Consider the following 17,623-nt stretch of genomic DNA (forward strand, 5'->3'; position numbering starts at 1 on the left):
GTGGAAAGGGACAGCAGGAAGGCAGGGAGGTCTGTAGATATCCACCCAGGACCCTGGGCCCTGAGGAGAAGGCTGGAAAGTTCCCAATTTGCTCATGCTTCCAGGACCTGGTTTGTCCGAAGTCCTGCTTTCACACGAAGTTACAGTCCACTCTTGGCCCAGTGTTCATACGTGGGCGATCGACGCTCTTCACGATGAACACGAAACAAAGCTGTGATTTTCCTGGAAATGATTAAAGTCAACACTGCACGCATTGGGGGTGGTCGGGAGCCAGCAGAGCCTAACTCCTGCTCTGGGCTCCCCTGTGTGGAAGGAAACAAGGTGGAGCATTGTGGGAAGAAGCAGCTGGGCAAGAGGGAACTGCGGCAGGGAGGGTCGGGGCTTGATTCTCTGGAGTCAGAGAAACCAAAAGCCCCTATGGACTTTTTCAGTTGGCTGGGGCAGTTGTCTCCAGGTGCTGGTTCCACTGTCTCAAGCCAGTTTAGTTAACTGCATCCCCCTTCTTCCTGCCTTGTGCTTTCCCACCTCCCAGCCATGTGAGTGGCTCAGTTGTTGATATGGGGTTTCTGGAGGCTTGCTTCTCCTCTTTAGTAGTGTCATTTGCTTCGTCGATAGATTTGTTTTTTTTCTCACTTGTTAAGATGAATTCAAAGTGAGATGAATTTCTCACTTCTCACGACTAGTACAAAAGGATAACTTTTCTTATTCATTTACCTATTTAAGCATTTGAACATAAAGCCTGGATTTTCATAGAGCTCTTACCTCATCACAGTAGGTTAATTTCCTCAGCACTAGAGGTTAGTGTCCTTGATGTATGAGTAGAAGCCTGAGTAAATGAAATATAGCATGTGAAAAGTTCTCTTCGTGTGAAAGTTCTGAGTGGACTGTGAAATCCCTCATAAATTTAAGACTGGACTGTGAAATTCCTCAGAAATGTAAGGCAGATTGACAGTGAGTTGAACAGTTAGGTATGAAGCCCCTTTGCACAAAATTGTGGTCCATTCATTCCTCGGACTTTTAGCATATGTAACTTAGCAGAATCACAGTAATACTTCTGTTTGCTTTTATGCACCAAGGAAACAAAACCTTGGCTTGCCAGAGACAGGTCTCTTACAAGGAATTCCTTCTTGGCTCGGTGGAGGTGGAAAAACTAGGAAGGGAATCTTGGAAGGCGGGATCTTGGGAGATAGTGTGAAATAGTTGTGAAAGGTGTGCAATATCTGAAGAACTTACTTCAGAATGTAACTGTGAACGGCATTGCATATGAGAAGAAACCTAAGGAACTAAAAGGAAAATGGGTCCTGATTCCAGTCACACAAAGGAAACCTTCAAACTGGCTTGTAATTTTTTTTCCATTAAGATGTTATCAGAAAAAAAAGAAAAATCTGTAGAGCTGTTTAACACAGTGAACTCTAAGTTAAACCATGGACTACAGTTAATAGTACAATCATAAAAATGTGCTTTCATCAGGTATAACAAATGTACCACCCAATACAAGGTGTTAATAATAGGGTGGTATACGGGAACTCTGTATTTTAGGCTCAATTTTTCTGTAACCACACAACTTCTCTAATAAAAAAATGCTAATGAGAAAGAAGATCTTACAGTAGGTCAGATTTGATTAATAACTAATATCAACATTGCATTGTAACCACAGAATACAATATTATTAGAAGGTACTTACAAGTAAAGAACAATGAATAATATACATCTAATTTTTAAACACTCAATATACAAACAATATCTTCTGATCAACAGTATAATCCATGTAAAAGAGAATTTTGCTTTTCATTTGTACAAATATTGTTTTCTTCATTGCAAAATTTTAAAATGTTAAAATGTACCATATATAGAAACCATAAAGCTTTTGCTTGAGTTTTCAGCAATGAAGTTACTGCTGCCTGTTATTAATCAGTTACATTATCATCTCTAATATTGGTCATTAGATCCATGTGCCCTCTTAATTTCTGAGAGATTATGTTATATAGCAAGGTTATTTTGTAGCCAAATAAGGTCAATTGAGTTGCTTTCTTTTTTTAAAAAAATGTGTATATGTATTTAAAAATATTTGTATTTATATTTCCCTTGTAGTTTTATCTGCTGGGTGACAAAGGGCTGATTCTTAATACTTCTGCTTGAAATCCGGATAGGACAGACATGATAAAAGAATAAAAACGTAACTAGTTGTTTCAGTTTTTATCCCAGGTATAATTTATGAATTAGATGTTAAAAATATTTTTTAAATGCACAAATTCTCTTCTTGGGCTCTTGGTTTTATAAACACCATGCAACTACTCATGTGATCCTCTTACTGTCCCTTGTAATGTTAACTGATAGGTCGATGTTTTCTTTCACCCTGGAAAATAGCAGTTGCTTGGTTGCTATGAGAGGGCAACAATTTAGGGTTACACAAGGAGCAAGAATGCTCACTATCTTTATTCACTATCAGGCCACTTTTGTAGAGACAGCAAGCTTAGTAAATGGAAAAAGGGTGGCCATTCTATATTTCCTTTCCTTTCATCAGTTAGGAAGATCTTCTCCTCTCCCATTCTCGGGTGGCCACATTGGAGGTCCTTCCATCAGGAGAATTTGCCTGCAAGTTCAGGCACCAGTGATTAAACTCTAGGCTGGTGGTTCTCCACCTTGTTACACATGGGAATGGTTGAAAGAGCTTCATAAAGTAGGGTGCCTAGGTTTCACTCCTAGAAATTCATATTTATTTGGTCTGTGGTGCTCTTGAACCTCAAGGTTTTTAAAAGCTCCCCAGGTGATTTCACTGCACAGCCAGGGCTCTTGGGTGGTCATCGTTAGACTTAATAAGTTTGTTAATGGATTTCATCAGTGTATTGAGTATTCAAAGAAGACTGAACCTTAAGAGGGCTTTCCTGAAATTTCTCAAATAGTCTATACTGGTAAATGCATATCAGTAGTAAATATAAAAATAAAATAATTTGTCTCAAAAGTCAGATTAGTACATATAAACCAACCAAGTGCTATGTTATTGCTTTTCTTATATTTACAGGGTCATAGTGGCAGGTGATTTGCATATGGAATGCAGTTTAGTTCTCTTATTAGTGATAACAGACAGTAATCCCTTTTAATTAACATTGCCCTAACAGACTTAACAGAACCTGATTGGTTCAGACCAATACTGAAACTAAATGTACTATTTCTGTATTTCCTAATTTTACACATATCAAAATGCTGATTCTCCTCTTTACCAGGCTGATGACCTAGCTTAGCTCTGCAATGAGATTGTACCTATGTTAGAAAAAGCAAAGGTTTCATTTTCAAATTTTGATTCTACTGCTGTTTTTCTAAAGTAAACTGTTTTTTTTTTTTAGTAGAAAAATGAGTTTTCCTAAAAATATTCCTTACAAAATTCTAAAAAGTTACAAAACTAGATTTACATTTACAAATCCTGTCGGAATGTGTTTCTAGTTGTCCTAACAGGTCCCCTTGATATGGCAGTTGTGGCTGATCAAAGAGGCAGCGATTTCTATTCATTGAGATTTTACAGCCCCCAGTCAAGGCAATAAAAACAGAGAATTATCTTGCAATAAAAATGTGCGCTTATCAAAAGATAGAAATGCAAGGTAGACTTTAAGGGCAACTTCAGCAGCTGTCACTTAAGAAGGAGCAAGCTGCTCATTCATTGGGGAAAGGTTGATTTTTTAGAACTTATTTCTTAAAATAAGTGCAAAGTGTGCCAGGACTCTAATAATGCTCAGATTTGGGTTATTTGCCACTTTTAGAATCAAGTGCTGGTGACAGTGAATTGGAGGGTTTTACTATGGGATCTAGTGGCCAAGTCTTGGCCTATTAGCAATTGCAAATTGTTCTGTCTGTTGCATCTGGGAATCTTTATCACACCGTTTCTTTTATGCTACTCTGCCTTTCTTGGGGGCACAGTGTAGAATCACAGGCTTGTATAACTGGAAGAGACTGTAGAGGTTTTCAACTCTGATTGCCCATTAGAATCACTTGGGGGAGCCCCTGAGATTCTGATTTAATTGGTCTGATGGGGAACCCAGACATCATTTGCTTTAAATTGAAGAGGTGAGGGTAGTGTGCAGTGCGGGTGAGACCCGTGAATCACCAGAGTTCAATGGCCCCATCTTACACGTGTGCAACCTGAGGCCTAAGGAGGGCAAGGAGTGAGTTGAAGGTCAACGGGCCCAGTGCTGTGGTTTTCCACTCTAAAGCTTTCCCTTTCTACCAGAACTCAGATGCACACCAGAATAACCCCAGGGAGCTTTTAAAGAATCCCTGGGTCCAGGCTGCATCTCAGACAAATTAAGTCAGAATCTTTTTGGTTGGGACCCAGGCGATTCCCGTAATAGTCAAGCTTTTTGTGCTTTTGCCAGTTCATGGTTATGTCTGTAATTTGGGGGTTGTTAAGGCACAGAATTAAGAACTTTCAACAAATACTTTGTCTTATTGTCATCTGGGATGTAATATAATGTCTCCATGGTGTTCATTGTTATGAAATCAGTGGCAATCTGGATTCATAGCAAATTTAACCTTTCTTTCTTTTCTTTTTTATGGTATAACTATAGGGACTCCTTAGAGATTAAATGAGAAAATGTATGTAAGGTTTGTGGCCATTGTAAATGTGAGCCCCCAACTCTTCACTTAATTTACCTTGAACTGTGTTTCCAAAGACCTGATCTGAGGCTGGGGTCATGGGGAAAGACTTTCCATACACTGATTGTGGAAGAAACAATAGATCGTTAATGAGGAAGAATGGAAGGGACAGATTCTAAACTTTGAGATATGTCCAATTCAGGCTATGATATTGAAATAACGGAACTCAGCTGAGTTTTCCTGACCAGTCCACAAAGACGAGGGGGGGTCTTGGAGAGGGCTGGGGCCTGGTAGATCCCACAAGTTCCCTGCTCCTTCCTGGGCAGACAGAGTGAGAGCATTTTGGTAAACACAATCTTAAAATTAATAGAATTTATCAACTAATTTTTCTGCAAGAAAACTGAAATACAAAGGAGAAGAAAGCTTGAATAGTTTTTGCTGTTTATTATGTTATAGTAAAATATTTCAAATTACAAAAATACTAGGATTTCACTTGCTACAATTTGACTGGGTTACAATTGCCCTCCCTCGATCATCTATCTCTTCTTGATAAGTAAGTGGTAGCAGAATAGATATCATTCATTTTCCACGTTCTGAATAAGCTATTTTCTGAAGTGAATGAAAAATGAAAGCAGTTGAATGACAATGACATGAAATTTCAAATTTGTTGCTCAGTTTTATCACTAATCATTTTCAAAGAAGACAGCCCTACAACTCCAATGAATGAATTCAAGGGAGTTGGGGAATGCTACAAGCCTAATTCCTAGACTTGAAGGAGAGTAGCTTGTTCAGATGACTTAACTCTGCCTTTAAAACTACTTTCTGAGTGGACTCTTCTGTCAGATGCTTCCTGGTTCAGAGTTCCCTCTCCTGGGAATGCACTTTCCATTCGCCTTCTGGCTTAAACCTTGGTCATCTTCCAATTCTTATATTGCCAACTTGATCTCCCCAGGTAGAATCCCCTCTGTGCTCTTGTAGTGCTTGGCCGACACGTGTGGCCTACCTTTGTTGTATAGTTTTAAGGCTGTGTTTATGAATCCATCTCCTTTGCTAAATTGTGAGTTTCTTGGAGCTGGGGATTATGTTTTATCTATTTTGCTATCTGTAGTGTCTGTGCCTGGCTGGTATAGGTGCTTAAAAGTATTTGCAAATGTAATGGAATTGACTAGATTATTGTTTTATTTCCACTGAGACAAAAGCCAATATTTTGGTGACAAAATATTTAAATAATTAAAACCACAAGGAAAAATTTGCATGTGTGTGTGGTTGAGCACGTTTGCAGTCCCAAAACAGTGTCTGAAACATTGCTTCTTTGAGAAACTGGAAAGGATGGATGTCGAGACTGAAGAATATTCAAAGCACTTTCTACAAAGGACTGCCGTTTAGCCAGTCAGGTTGCAGGGACACACAGATCAGAGAAAAAGTTGGGATCCTAACTAGCTGGATCCCCCAATCTCTAGTGAAATTATTTTAAAAGGGAAATTTTTTTCTTCTAAAACATGTTTTGATGTTGTTAAGGCAAGAGCATACATTTTCAACTCTAATTTAATATTTACCATTTAAATTCCACACTAAAATTATTTTATCTTTATTTCTGCCCATAAAACGTACCTACCATGCCTTGGGCTGTAAATTCTTGCATAGTTGCCATAGGACCTAGAACCTTTATTTTTCCCCCACGAAGGGCAGAGAGAGGCTTTCGGGACAGCTTAGCTGGGAGGCACAAAGTATTCCTTGAGTAAAAAAGTTTTAAAGTGAGATAAAAAGAAAATTATCTTCCATGAGTACCCTAAATTAATTTTTTGCTGTGGAGAGGGGAGAAGAGGGTAAGTCTGAATGAGTTTTAAGAGTAGCTTCATTTTGTAGTCTCCTGATATGTACCCCAAAGGACTTGATGCCTTTTATCTAAGACACAAAATCAGGGGCTGTGTTTCTGTGTGAACTTTTGCATTTTTGTTCCACCTTAATTAAAGGCTATTGGTCTGAATGTCGATGAATCAAATGTGAGCTAGACTCTTAGCTGTTTTTTGATGTACCGTCTCCTCTTGCTGACTTAATGACAGCAAGCCAGGGAAATCATATCAAGGTTCAAAACAATGGAATGCAAAATAAACAAGTCTAATACTCATGATTAGCAAACACTGAACAAACAATGGGGAGGAAGTACCATGGAGACACATTTGTACAAAATTTAAGTCTGAGGCAGAACTCCCCCACCTGTTTCTTTTTTGCCCAGGCAGGGACAAAGTGGCTTATCCTTCTGTACCTTGCCATGATTAGATATAGTACCAGTCAGCCTTCCTTAGAGCATGGAGGACTTCTTTTTTTCAACTGTCTTGAAATGGAAGAGTCTTGAGGCAGAGCCAAAGGGATCACATATTCGTTGGAAGACTTGTAGCCCATGCTCCTCAGTCACAGTTTGGCCTGGATCAACTCAGTGTAGCAGGTGCTACAGGCAAGTTTCTTCCTTGTTGGAAGAGCCCATTAAAAACAAAACAAATAAGGACAACTAAAAGCCCCAAAGATTCCCGAGCAATGAAACTCCCTATATATACATGCGTGTGTGTGTGTTTTTCCCAAATATACCTCATCGAGAGGTAAACTTCTGCCCAAATGGACAACATTCTTGCTGGGTGCATTTTTTGGAAAGCCACCCAGTTTGAAGAAAAGGAATGTACCTGCGACTTCCCAAAGTACATCAGAGCAGAGGGGCGCTTCCTGGTTGGAAAATGGGCCGATCAGAGGAAATGGTGCAAAATCAGTCCACGGGCCTGAGCGTTAACCGGGACGTGGCTATCAGTACTGTAGTAGCTGCCGTGGCTTGGTCCTGGGTGGCTGCAGAGTCTGGAATTTCTATGGCTGTTATCCTCCATTGTCATGCTCCAATAAATTCACTGCTTGGTGGTGCGACCCTCAGGTACTCTGCATTTTCCGCTGCCGGAACCTTAAAGAGGCCATTTGGCTTGGCTTCCTTGGGAAAGAAGTCCTGTTGGTAGTCAGGGTTGTCCAGGCTAATTTGGTGGTTGCCTTTCTGGGCCCAGGAGATGGGGCTGTCAAACACGCCGTTGACACAGGTGGGCTGGGAGGTGTTGAGATACTCAGGGTTGGCCACTGCGTTGCTGTGGGGATTTTGGTAGTGAGGATCTCTGCCAGGAGCTAGGTTCAGAGGCTGATTGTGATACACAGGGTTCTGGACCGAGCCCGCAGGCCTTTTGGGAACAGATTGGTTTATGTATTCTGGAATTAAAAAAGAAATCGGAGGTGAATGGATTGGCAAACCATCCTACCAAGCAGCTCATTCAGAAGCTTGTGAAAATCTACAAGGAGGCAACTAATGATAGAGGTCTGGGAAGTCTGGGAAGTCTACTACTGTGCTTTGCTGCTAAATGAATCATGTTCTTTTCTGTACTTTTCAAAGCGATGGTCACATTTGTCTTTTGCAAATTTAAAGCTCTTAGATGACAGCCTGCCTTGAGATGAGACGGGGTGGATGTGGAGAATGTGTGTATGTGTGTGTTAGGTGGCAGTGGGGCAGAGGTTGGAAGTGTCTGGAAATAAAGCTTAGGTTAGGAAAATAGACACTTCACAGGCTAAGAATGGAACAAGGAGAAGAAAGCCACAAGGAGAAGCCAGAAGCTGTAAGTCAACAGAATCCAAAAGAGAAAGGAGAAGATGCCGTCACGTCACGGGAAAGCCAAGGCACCCATGGATTATTGGCCAGCCAGAATTCTCCCAACCCTAGGAGGAAGCAGGACTTTCAGCCTCCAAAAGTGGTGAAAATCTCTCCCGTGTAAGTATTTGGAAGGTGACTTTCCAATGCTAGTCAGGAGAAAGTTGTGCAACTGCAAATTTAAGCCTCCACTATCAAGGCCCATTCTACCAGTACATCCAGGGGACACACTTCAAATGGACATGTATCCTTTCTCTAAGCAGTACAATATAGACTATGTTAGTACTTTGGCTTTTCCCACCTTTTCAATTTAAAGATGGTATATGTGTGTGCTTGCGCGTGGTGCTACACACCGTATACCTTTGTGGACACACTGAGGTAGACTGATTACACACCCTGATTTAGACATGTTCTTAACCTTAATCCATGTCCCTATGGGTGTGAACCCATTGTAAATGGGACCTTTTGAAGATGTTGTTTTTAGTTAAGGTGTGGCTAACTATATCAGGGTGGGCCTTAATCCAGATTATTGGAGGTCTTATAAAGAGAAGGCCACAAGGAAAAGCAGGAAGTCAATGGGAACCTGGAAAAAGGGAAAGGACATTGCATATGACAGGAAGCAGGGATTCAAGCTAAGGAACCCCAAAGATTGCAGTAAGCCTGCACCAGAATGCTACCAACCCTGAGAGGAAACAAGCCTTCTAGCCTCTGAAACTGTGAGACAATAAATTCCTGTTGTTTAAGCAAACAAGCAAGCAAAAACAGTGGATCCATGAGAGAAGAAGGATAGAATCTGTCATACATATATGTATGTAAATAGCTCTGCTGTTTGCTTCGAATTCAAGAAAGTCTGCAGATTCATTAATGGAACACACCTACAGCGGACTCCCCGAACACTACTTGAGTGCAACACAAAGACCTTGAGGACGCTGAGTCATTTTGTATATATTTGCCTCTTACTCCCTTAATGGTGCCTGCCAAGTTGCCATAATCGCCACTTCTGAATCAACATCAAGGCACCTCGGGTGGCAGGAAGCATCTGGCTTGGGCACCACGGGCCCGTGTGGATGTAGCCGGCTGCTGCAGATGGAGCTGAGGAGCGTGACTATTTCAGAGAAAGCCACTCACCTGGCACTGGAAGGAAACTGTCATCTATGTTGTCCTCGGTCAAGGCTCCCGTGGGGTCTGAACTGTACCGCTGCAAGAAGCTGTCTTCCTTGACTGGACAGCTCTGCTGGGGAGGAAATGGGCAAGTGAAAAAAAATCCAAGATTATTCTAAAGGATGCTTCTCAAACTTTAATGTGCATAAAAGTCACCTGAGCTCTGTTTAAAATGCAGATTGAGATTCAGTAGATCTGGGGCAGGGCTTGAGTTTCTGCATTTCTGATAAACTCCCAGCCATGCCCCTACTGCTGGTCCATGGACTACAGGGCAAGTTGCATGGCCCTAGCCAGTGCTGCCCAACAGAACCTTCTGCAGTGATGGAAATGTTCCATAATCTGTGGGGTTCAAGATGGTAGCCACTAGCCACTCATGGCTATGGAGCACTTGAAATATGTGGGGAGCTGAATTTTAAATTTTATTTAATTTTAATTAATTAAAATAAAATTTAAATAGCCATGTATGACTAGTGGCTTCTGTACTGGACAAGTGCAGGTCAAGATCAAGGCTTCACTTTCTCATGCCTAAGCATCACCCAGAAGGCTGGTTCAAACCCAGATCGCTGGGCTCCACCCCCAGAGATCTGGAATCTGTAGATCTAGGGGAGGTGGCCTGAGAATTTGCATTTCTAACAAGCTTCCAGCTGCTGCCGCCACTGCTGATCGGTGCAGGGAAGAAACCATATCGGAAGGAAAGTCACGGTTCTTTTGGTCAAGGTGGGCATTTTCCAGGTTCAAGAGAACGAGGCCACAGAGCTGTTTAATTCTGGTTTATTAGGTGTTCATACATACCCCGTTTCTGTCAATGCAGGCCACAGTGGAATTGTTGCTGGTTGCACTCTGAAAAGGAAATGATAAAGTTGCTCACGGCATGCTTGCATATTCTCACCCAACTCCATTGGATGCTTAACTGTTGTCTTCAACATCAGCTTTAGAAAAAGGGGGTTTAGTTCTGACTTAATTCTGTTCCTTAGCTGATCTGGAAAGATGACTATCAAGTTGTTGCAGTGCAACAAGTTTACTTCCTTGTTTCTACGTAAATTCCATTAGATGGGTGGGGTTTTCTCTGAAGCGCGATGCATTGAGACACAGCTTGAGAGAGGGTGGAAAGCTTCATACCAGAGAATTTAGGAGAGGGGTCCGAGATGTGGAGGGGCTGTTGAAGAATCCCTGCTGTGGGATGAGGTACTCGTCTGCATCTACAACATCTTCCATGTCCTCTTCATCCATCAGGGCACGATAAAAATTGGAGTCTGTGGGGCTTGGCAAATGCATCCTTTCATCCCCCTGGAGCAGAGATTTTGAAACCATTAGACTGCGAGTGTCTCTATAGAGACACTCTATACAGAATACCCCATTTCTTGGCTATAGGGTTCTATCTTTAACAGGTGCCTATAGGTTTGCAAATTTAGTTATAATAAGAACTCCTGGCTTTCTGAGGTAGAGCTGCTTTTACCCACTGCCTGTAAGATGGCCTGAAATGAAAATGTTAAAAATTCCTCCATATGAAATGCTAAACAGCTAAGGAGGGAAAAGAAAGGGAAAAAGCTGTGCCATTTTTTTGAGTATGAACTAAGTGATTAGGCGCTATGCAATATGTCTTGCATATATTATGTATTTGAATCTTTACAACAGCCTAATGAGGTTTTACTATTCCCACATTAGATGATGAAAATAGGTGGCCCAGGACGACAGACTAGGAAGTGGGGGAAGTCAGGGATTTGAATCCAGGTTTTCCTGTCCTCAGGCTCTGGCCATTTGAAATAGGAAGAGGACACCTGGAACTTGGTGCACGGGGAGAAGTGCGTATGCAGACTTCAGAAGGGGTTGGTGAAAATGGGTGAAAATGGAGCTGGGTGGGTACCACAAAGGAACTGCACTTTGGCTTAACCAAGCCTTGCTCTAATGCACTGGAGTTAATATCGTCACCTAGGAAAGAGGGAGGCCATCTGGGCAGAGGATGGAACACATTTATATTGGATGCTACCCAGAGACTCGCTTTTTTTAAATTTTTGTTTCTGTTTTCCCAATGAGAGGAGAGAGCAGCCTGAAGGCCTGGTACCTGAATGACAAGATAGCGCTGGGGGTCCCGGGCCATTTTGGAGAATTCCACGATCAATTCACGGAACTTGGGGCGACTGTCTGCATCTATCATCCAGCCTGGGGAACAGACAGAAGAGACAATGCAATTAGAACACTGGGAGAAAGGCAACAATGGTATTGCTTTAAGGCACTCAAGATGAAACCCTTTCACACCAGCAAATGACCAAGAAACCTAATCTCTGCCATAGACCTTTCAGTCTTGGCATACTAGCACTGATTACTATTTAAAGCTTATGATAGCATAATTTGTTTAATTATGATGAGACCGTCACATCCTTTTGTTTTTCTATGTTCTACTCTTCCTATGACAAGCACGCCTGCCTTATCACTGTGAGTGGGGCAGGAGTGTCACTATCCCCATCTCTATTTTTTTTTTTTTCTGAACAAGTGAGTTTCTGCTTTATATTCCTAGCCAGAGTACAAAGTGACTGGATATCCTTATCAAAGCCAAGCACAGAAACAAACAAACAAACAAACAACAAAAAAAGAACCACCATGAAGGCAATGACACATTAATGCCACCCTCCCTGCAGGCTGCCCTTGTGCCTCTGCATTCACCTTCATTTATACTCAGGAGACTCTTAAGCTGGAAAGCAGATTTCATTTAGAGAAATCTAGAGGCTTTCAGGAATTTGAGGTTTGCCCTCTGCCCCATTGGTGCTTTCTTTGTGCAACATACCCAGTAACCATGTGTGCCCATCAGCAGGGGTGGGTATTTCAGTATTTTCCTTGGGAGGATACTTTTGCTAATGGGCCATTTGATTATAGAATGATTTAATTTAGATTAAACAAGCTGGAGAAACAGCTAGAGACTGGGAACCCTTGTGCCTCTTGAGGATTTGCATCTATTTTCCATCAGCAGGGTGCTGAGATATTTTAAGGCAGACTGCCTAGACCTAAGACAAATCATATAACCTCTCTGGACCCCAGCTTCCTCACCCAGAGCAAGGAAGTTACAATAAGATTTAGTCTGGGGTCTAAAGTTCAGAAATACATTAATATTTATGTTAACTTGGTCCCATCACATAGTCTCCATGTCACATTCTTGTGTAAATGCTTATCACATAAGCAATTTTACCTCCACACTACTGAACTTGTGATTCTGGTGGAATAATAGCATCAATCAAATCATCCACTCTTATTCGGATTAAAATGTTTAAATGCCACACTGCAGAAGACCTCACATAAATTCGCTGGTTGGAAGGACTAACCAGCAATGTTGATTTTATCAGCTCACGTGGTTACTCATTGTTAAGCATTTAAAAAACATTCAGTTTCTGGTAACAGGCTTCAAAATGTGAAGTAGCCTGACATTTCACTGAGCAACTCGGAGAAGGGAATATTTTGGTGTAATGGCTTATGGAGGACATTTATTTGTTTGTAAACGTGGGTAAAGGTTGGGTCACCTTGTTCAAGGAGTCAAGTAAGTGCCTTCTGAAGACTGCCTGAAGGGCTGTTTACAGATGTTTCTGGATTTGTGTGTCTGGCTTGAAAACTGTGACAGCTTTTCTACAGGGAATCAAAGCCCATGATTGTGTGACTGACAGTGGCAAGGCCTTTGTGGGCACAAAAAGGCACCCGAGTGCCAAGGTCCAGCCGAGCTGGCGTGGATGGCCGCCGGGCCCACTCACATTTGACCATGATCATGTAGACATCGATCGTGCATATGGGTGGCTGGGGAAGGCGCTCTCCTTTCTCTAGGATGGATGAGATCTCGCTTGCAGGGATTCCGTCATAAGGCTTGGATCCAAAGGTCATCAGCTCCCAAACTGTGACACCTGAGAGGGTGATGTGAGCAAAGTAAGTGGTCACTTTATGAGTCAACAGTAGTAATACCTTGTCTTTATTCACCGGTTTATATTACTGTTTCTCAATAATCTATTGCTGTGTGGTATATCCATACAATGGAATATTATTCAGCTGTAAAAAGGAAGTTCTCAAACGTGGAAAAACATGGATGAATCTTAAAGACATCATGTTGAGTGAAATAAGCCAGACACAAAAGGACAAATAATATTGTATTATTTCACTGATATGAAGTAATTAGGAAAAGCAAGTTCATAGAGTCAGAAACTAGAATACTAGAACAGGTTACTAGGGGCTAGGGTGGGTGTAGGGAATGGGGAGTTAACATTTAATTGGTGCAGAGTTTCTGTCAGGGGTGATGGTGATTGTGAATGTGGTAAAAGGGGGGAAATTTTAGGTTGTATATATGTTACTTGAATAAAAATTTAAAAAGAAACAAACAAACATAGGACAGTACAACACAATTAACCCTAGTGTAAACCATGGACTACAGTTAACAGTACAATTGTGATAATATCCTTTCATCAGCTGTAACAAAGTTACCACAATAACACAAGGTGTTAATAATAGGAAGAGTATATGGGAATTCTGTATTTTTGGTATGATTTTTATGTAAACCTACAACTTTTCTAATAAAAATGTATAATTTTTATCAATTTATAAATAATAAATAAATAAATAAATAAATAAAATATTTAAAAAAATCTACAGCCTCAGGCTAGTTGCTTGACTGCTTGAAGCTTCAGTCTTGCCTCTCTGTCAAGTGGCATGACAGTGTTTGTCTCAAGGGGTTGGTTGTAAGGATAAAATAAGATAATATAAATAAAATGCTTAGCACAATTCCGGCAAATAATAAATGATTGATTAACGTGAACTTTGATCATAACAAAGCCACAACAGCAACAATAAGCATTATTATTCATTGGGCAGGAGTTTATAACACCCAAACTGCTGGCAGTGACCTGTATCTAAGGAAGTGAAAAGATGGAGATTTTGAACAACGTTGTAAATTGCAGAGTTTTAAAATAATTTTAAAACATGGAAAAACTCCCCTCAAATCTGTTTCTTTTGATAACAAACTCTTTATATATTTAAAATTTCAAAATCATTTGGTTACCATAATTAAAAAATCGAAGCAGTGGTCATTTTAGAATAAGTGTTTTTTTTAGACCACCCCAAGTTCTGATGGTTCTTCCATCTCGTGCCCCCCTTATGGGAATTCTCTGCTCTAGAAACACACTAATGCTTGTGAAAGAAAAATGGAGTAACTTAGGCTAAGAGACAGAATGGAGTCTGAGAGCTGTGCATACAGAAGGGCCCTCACGCCACCTGGAAGCCCCCAGAATGGCTGATATAAGCAAAACCTAAGCAGCTAAAACCGTTCCCCCCTCTAGATTGTGTGGGGACCCAGGGCTCTGTCTCACCGCGGCCACCTCCTGCAGCATCACAGGGCACCTTTGCATCAAGGTAGAGACATCAGGGACCAAGGAAAGCACAAACTCTCAATATGGACTTGGTGACAAGAAGAAAATCACATTTCCTTGTCCGTGAAGTCATTTAATTCTAGGTGTTTAAAAATGCACAATGGATTCCCATGGAAAGGCAGGTCTTTTAGGTCTCTGAACAAGTAGTGAGAGAGTGAGGAGGTGTGCACCTGGTAGAGGGATAAGAGTGGGAGTAGGGGCTTGGTGTGAATTCCTAAGCAGAACATGCTCGGTCCCTAACTTATTAAAATGAATATTTTGCCTTGACTGGAGACTAGAGAGTGGAGTCATAGGATATGCTTTTTTTTAAACTAAAAATTCAGTCTCATAGTCTAACAATTTCAGTGTATTGCCAGGGAGAGTGGGTTATAATAACGGAAAACACAACTTCCAATGCCATTAAAGACACACAACCATTATGGTGATGCTTACTTCCTGATATCAATTGTAAACTTTTAAGGTGACTGACTTCAAGAGGGTTTTTATTTATAAGAAATAATATAAATACCACACAGTGTTGGCTGTGCGTTGGCATCTGCTGCTGGGGCACAGAGGGTGGGTTTGGGGTGGGTCGGAGGAGTGGAACAATGTGGTGTTGGAAAGGTGAGAGGAGCCGGGTCATTTATTAGCTCATTGATCATAGGGGTTTAGCATTTATTTGGAATATACTGGAAAAGAATATACTGGAAAATCAGGGAAGGATGTTGAAAAGAGAAGCAGAAGTCTAATACACTTAAAAGATGTACTTTTGTTGCTGTCTGGGATATAGATGAACGGGAGGGAGAGGATCAATCAGGTGGCGATTGCTGTGGTGTCACATTGGCTGATGTGGTATCATGGAAAGGGCCCGGGACAGGACACTCTTGGGGAGCAGATGTACCTTTTGTAACGGACTCAATAACAATGCATTGGAATAGCTGTATTTCCCTATTTAGTTCATTTATTGCAGGCGGCTCACTTATAAAAATTCACTTATTCACAAAGACCCTTGTAGAGCTTACATTCTAGCAGAAGATATAAAGACCCATGAAATTAAAAAAACAAAACAAAACACCTGTTTGGAATATTAGAAAGTTAATAGTGCTATGAAGAAAAAAAAATAGAAAACTGTAAATGGATAGTATCTTGAATGATTTTGTTTTTTGTGAAAATGACAAATTCCTCTTTCACCATTACTCTCCCAAAAGCACATTTCTGTGGTGGTGGGATGGACAGATAATTCTAAAGCTCCCTTTGATGTAAATAGCTAGGGAGGGACAGATAATTCATCAATAAACTGTAGTAGGTAAGGCATTTTTCCAACCTCTTGGCAGATTGCCGGTTGAAATCTGAGGACCAAGTACAGGTGAAAATGCCCAGTACAGCAGTCAATGAACATTTGTTAATGATACTTCCTTAAAGGGTGAAGGCCTTGTAGGCTCAGGACATGAACTATACACAGGCAGTGGGGCCAGAATATAAAAGGAGGATTAAAGAAGACCGAGGCACCATGTGAGGATGGAGCTTCTGGATCTGTAACAGAACTGCCTATGATCCCACGGAGGACAGAGAATCAGATCCTTCTGAGATGGTCCTTATTAGTGCTAGAAGCAACAACTCTCTCTCCTTACCTTTTTTCCCTCGGTCACGTCCTCCAAATGCATTGCGTCAAGCTATTATCTCTGATATACAAAGACTACCATTCAGTAAAGGAAACAATAGCCCCTGAGTTAATTCAACATAAAATCCAAATTATCTCCTGGGAAACTCTTCTCCATGAAACCTCATTTGTCATCTCTCTTTGATTTGCTTCCAATTCATGGCAAGAGGTCAAATTTGGTTTGATTTCCAAAGGCAGAGGCATTTCCTAAGTTCAAGTTCTCTTTCCTTCCCACTCTGTCTCTCTCTCAGAAGTTCATCCGTATCTTGAATGACAATTACTATGGTAATTCGACTCAATTGCCTGTTTTTTTTTTTTTTTAGTATAATAAGTAGATGGCAAATATTACATTATTATTAGTCACTGTCTTGAAAGAAAATACTTGGATGACAGCTCATATAATGTGAATTAGCAAACAATGAAACCCAGCTTAGCCTCAGTACAAATTCATTAGCATCAGGATTTTGACTCACCGTAGCTCCAGACATCACTTTGATGGGTATAAATTCGGTGTAAAATTGATTCCAAAGCCATCCATTTAATAGGCACCTTGGGATGATGAGAAATAAAGCAATAAGACAACTACTGGCTCTCTTCTTATAGAAAACAAATTAAATCCCCTTGGGACTAATTAAGAGAGACAAAAGACTAATAAACAGGGGGAAGCCAGGCCCCTCACCCCCCATCCCCAAGGCCCTGTGCATTCTTCCCAGCATGGGGAGCAGGTTTTAAATCTAGTGGAGAAATGGTTGCTCTGCACCCAGAGGAAGTTCTCTGAATACAGAGCTGAGGACCACTGAGCTACAGGCAACCATGGCTGAGCTGCGTATACATGCTGGTGGCTTGGGGCTCTGGCTGCACCCTGAAGTTCTTTCACTCAGAGTTTGTGCGTGTTTGCAGGGGCCTGTGGTCAGAGGGTTGACAGTTGTTTGGAGCTCTGCGGGCCACAGTGAAACCTAAGAGGCATGTCACTGATCTAGCCAGACGCTTGGCCGCGGGTGAGCATCCTGGGGGTGGTGAAAGGGAGCCGGGCAGTGTTCTCTGCATCCCTGGAGAACGTCAAGCCAGAAAGAGAGAAGGGAAATGTCTCCATTACTCTGGCCTCATGCATGGGTCACAGAGACCCTGGGGAGCTCTCAGAAAAACACAGGGAGTTTTTTGCATCTCTGAGAT

General features: G+C 41.3%; 1 protein-coding gene across 4 annotated transcripts in view; it reads right to left on the minus strand.

The window, feature by feature from the left end:
• Nucleotides 1–1,645: 1,645 nt before the first annotated feature.
• Nucleotides 1,646–17,623, minus strand: part of EGFR (epidermal growth factor receptor) — a 234,815-nt gene continuing 218,837 nt past the window's right edge. For 3 of the 4 annotated variants that reach the window (XM_037837161.1, XM_037837163.1, XM_037837165.1), the window contains exons 22-28: nucleotides 16,924–16,999; nucleotides 13,153–13,299; nucleotides 11,481–11,578; nucleotides 10,538–10,705; nucleotides 10,211–10,258; nucleotides 9,386–9,491; nucleotides 1,646–7,824 (exon numbers count right to left, since the gene is read on the minus strand). In XM_037837161.1, the coding sequence (XP_037693089.1) occupies nucleotides 7,463–7,824; nucleotides 9,386–9,491; nucleotides 10,211–10,258; nucleotides 10,538–10,705; nucleotides 11,481–11,578; nucleotides 13,153–13,299; nucleotides 16,924–16,999 (1,005 nt within the window). In that variant the 3' untranslated portion in view covers nucleotides 1,646–7,462. The remainder of the gene's footprint in view (nucleotides 7,825–9,385; nucleotides 9,492–10,210; nucleotides 10,259–10,537; nucleotides 10,706–11,480; nucleotides 11,579–13,152; nucleotides 13,300–16,923; nucleotides 17,000–17,623) is intronic. The other variant, XM_037837162.1, reaches the window with a different exon arrangement.

This window comes from Choloepus didactylus, chromosome 5, assembly GCF_015220235.1.
Source record: "Choloepus didactylus isolate mChoDid1 chromosome 5, mChoDid1.pri, whole genome shotgun sequence".
In the NCBI taxonomy this organism is placed as follows: domain Eukaryota; kingdom Metazoa; phylum Chordata; class Mammalia; order Pilosa; family Megalonychidae; genus Choloepus; species Choloepus didactylus.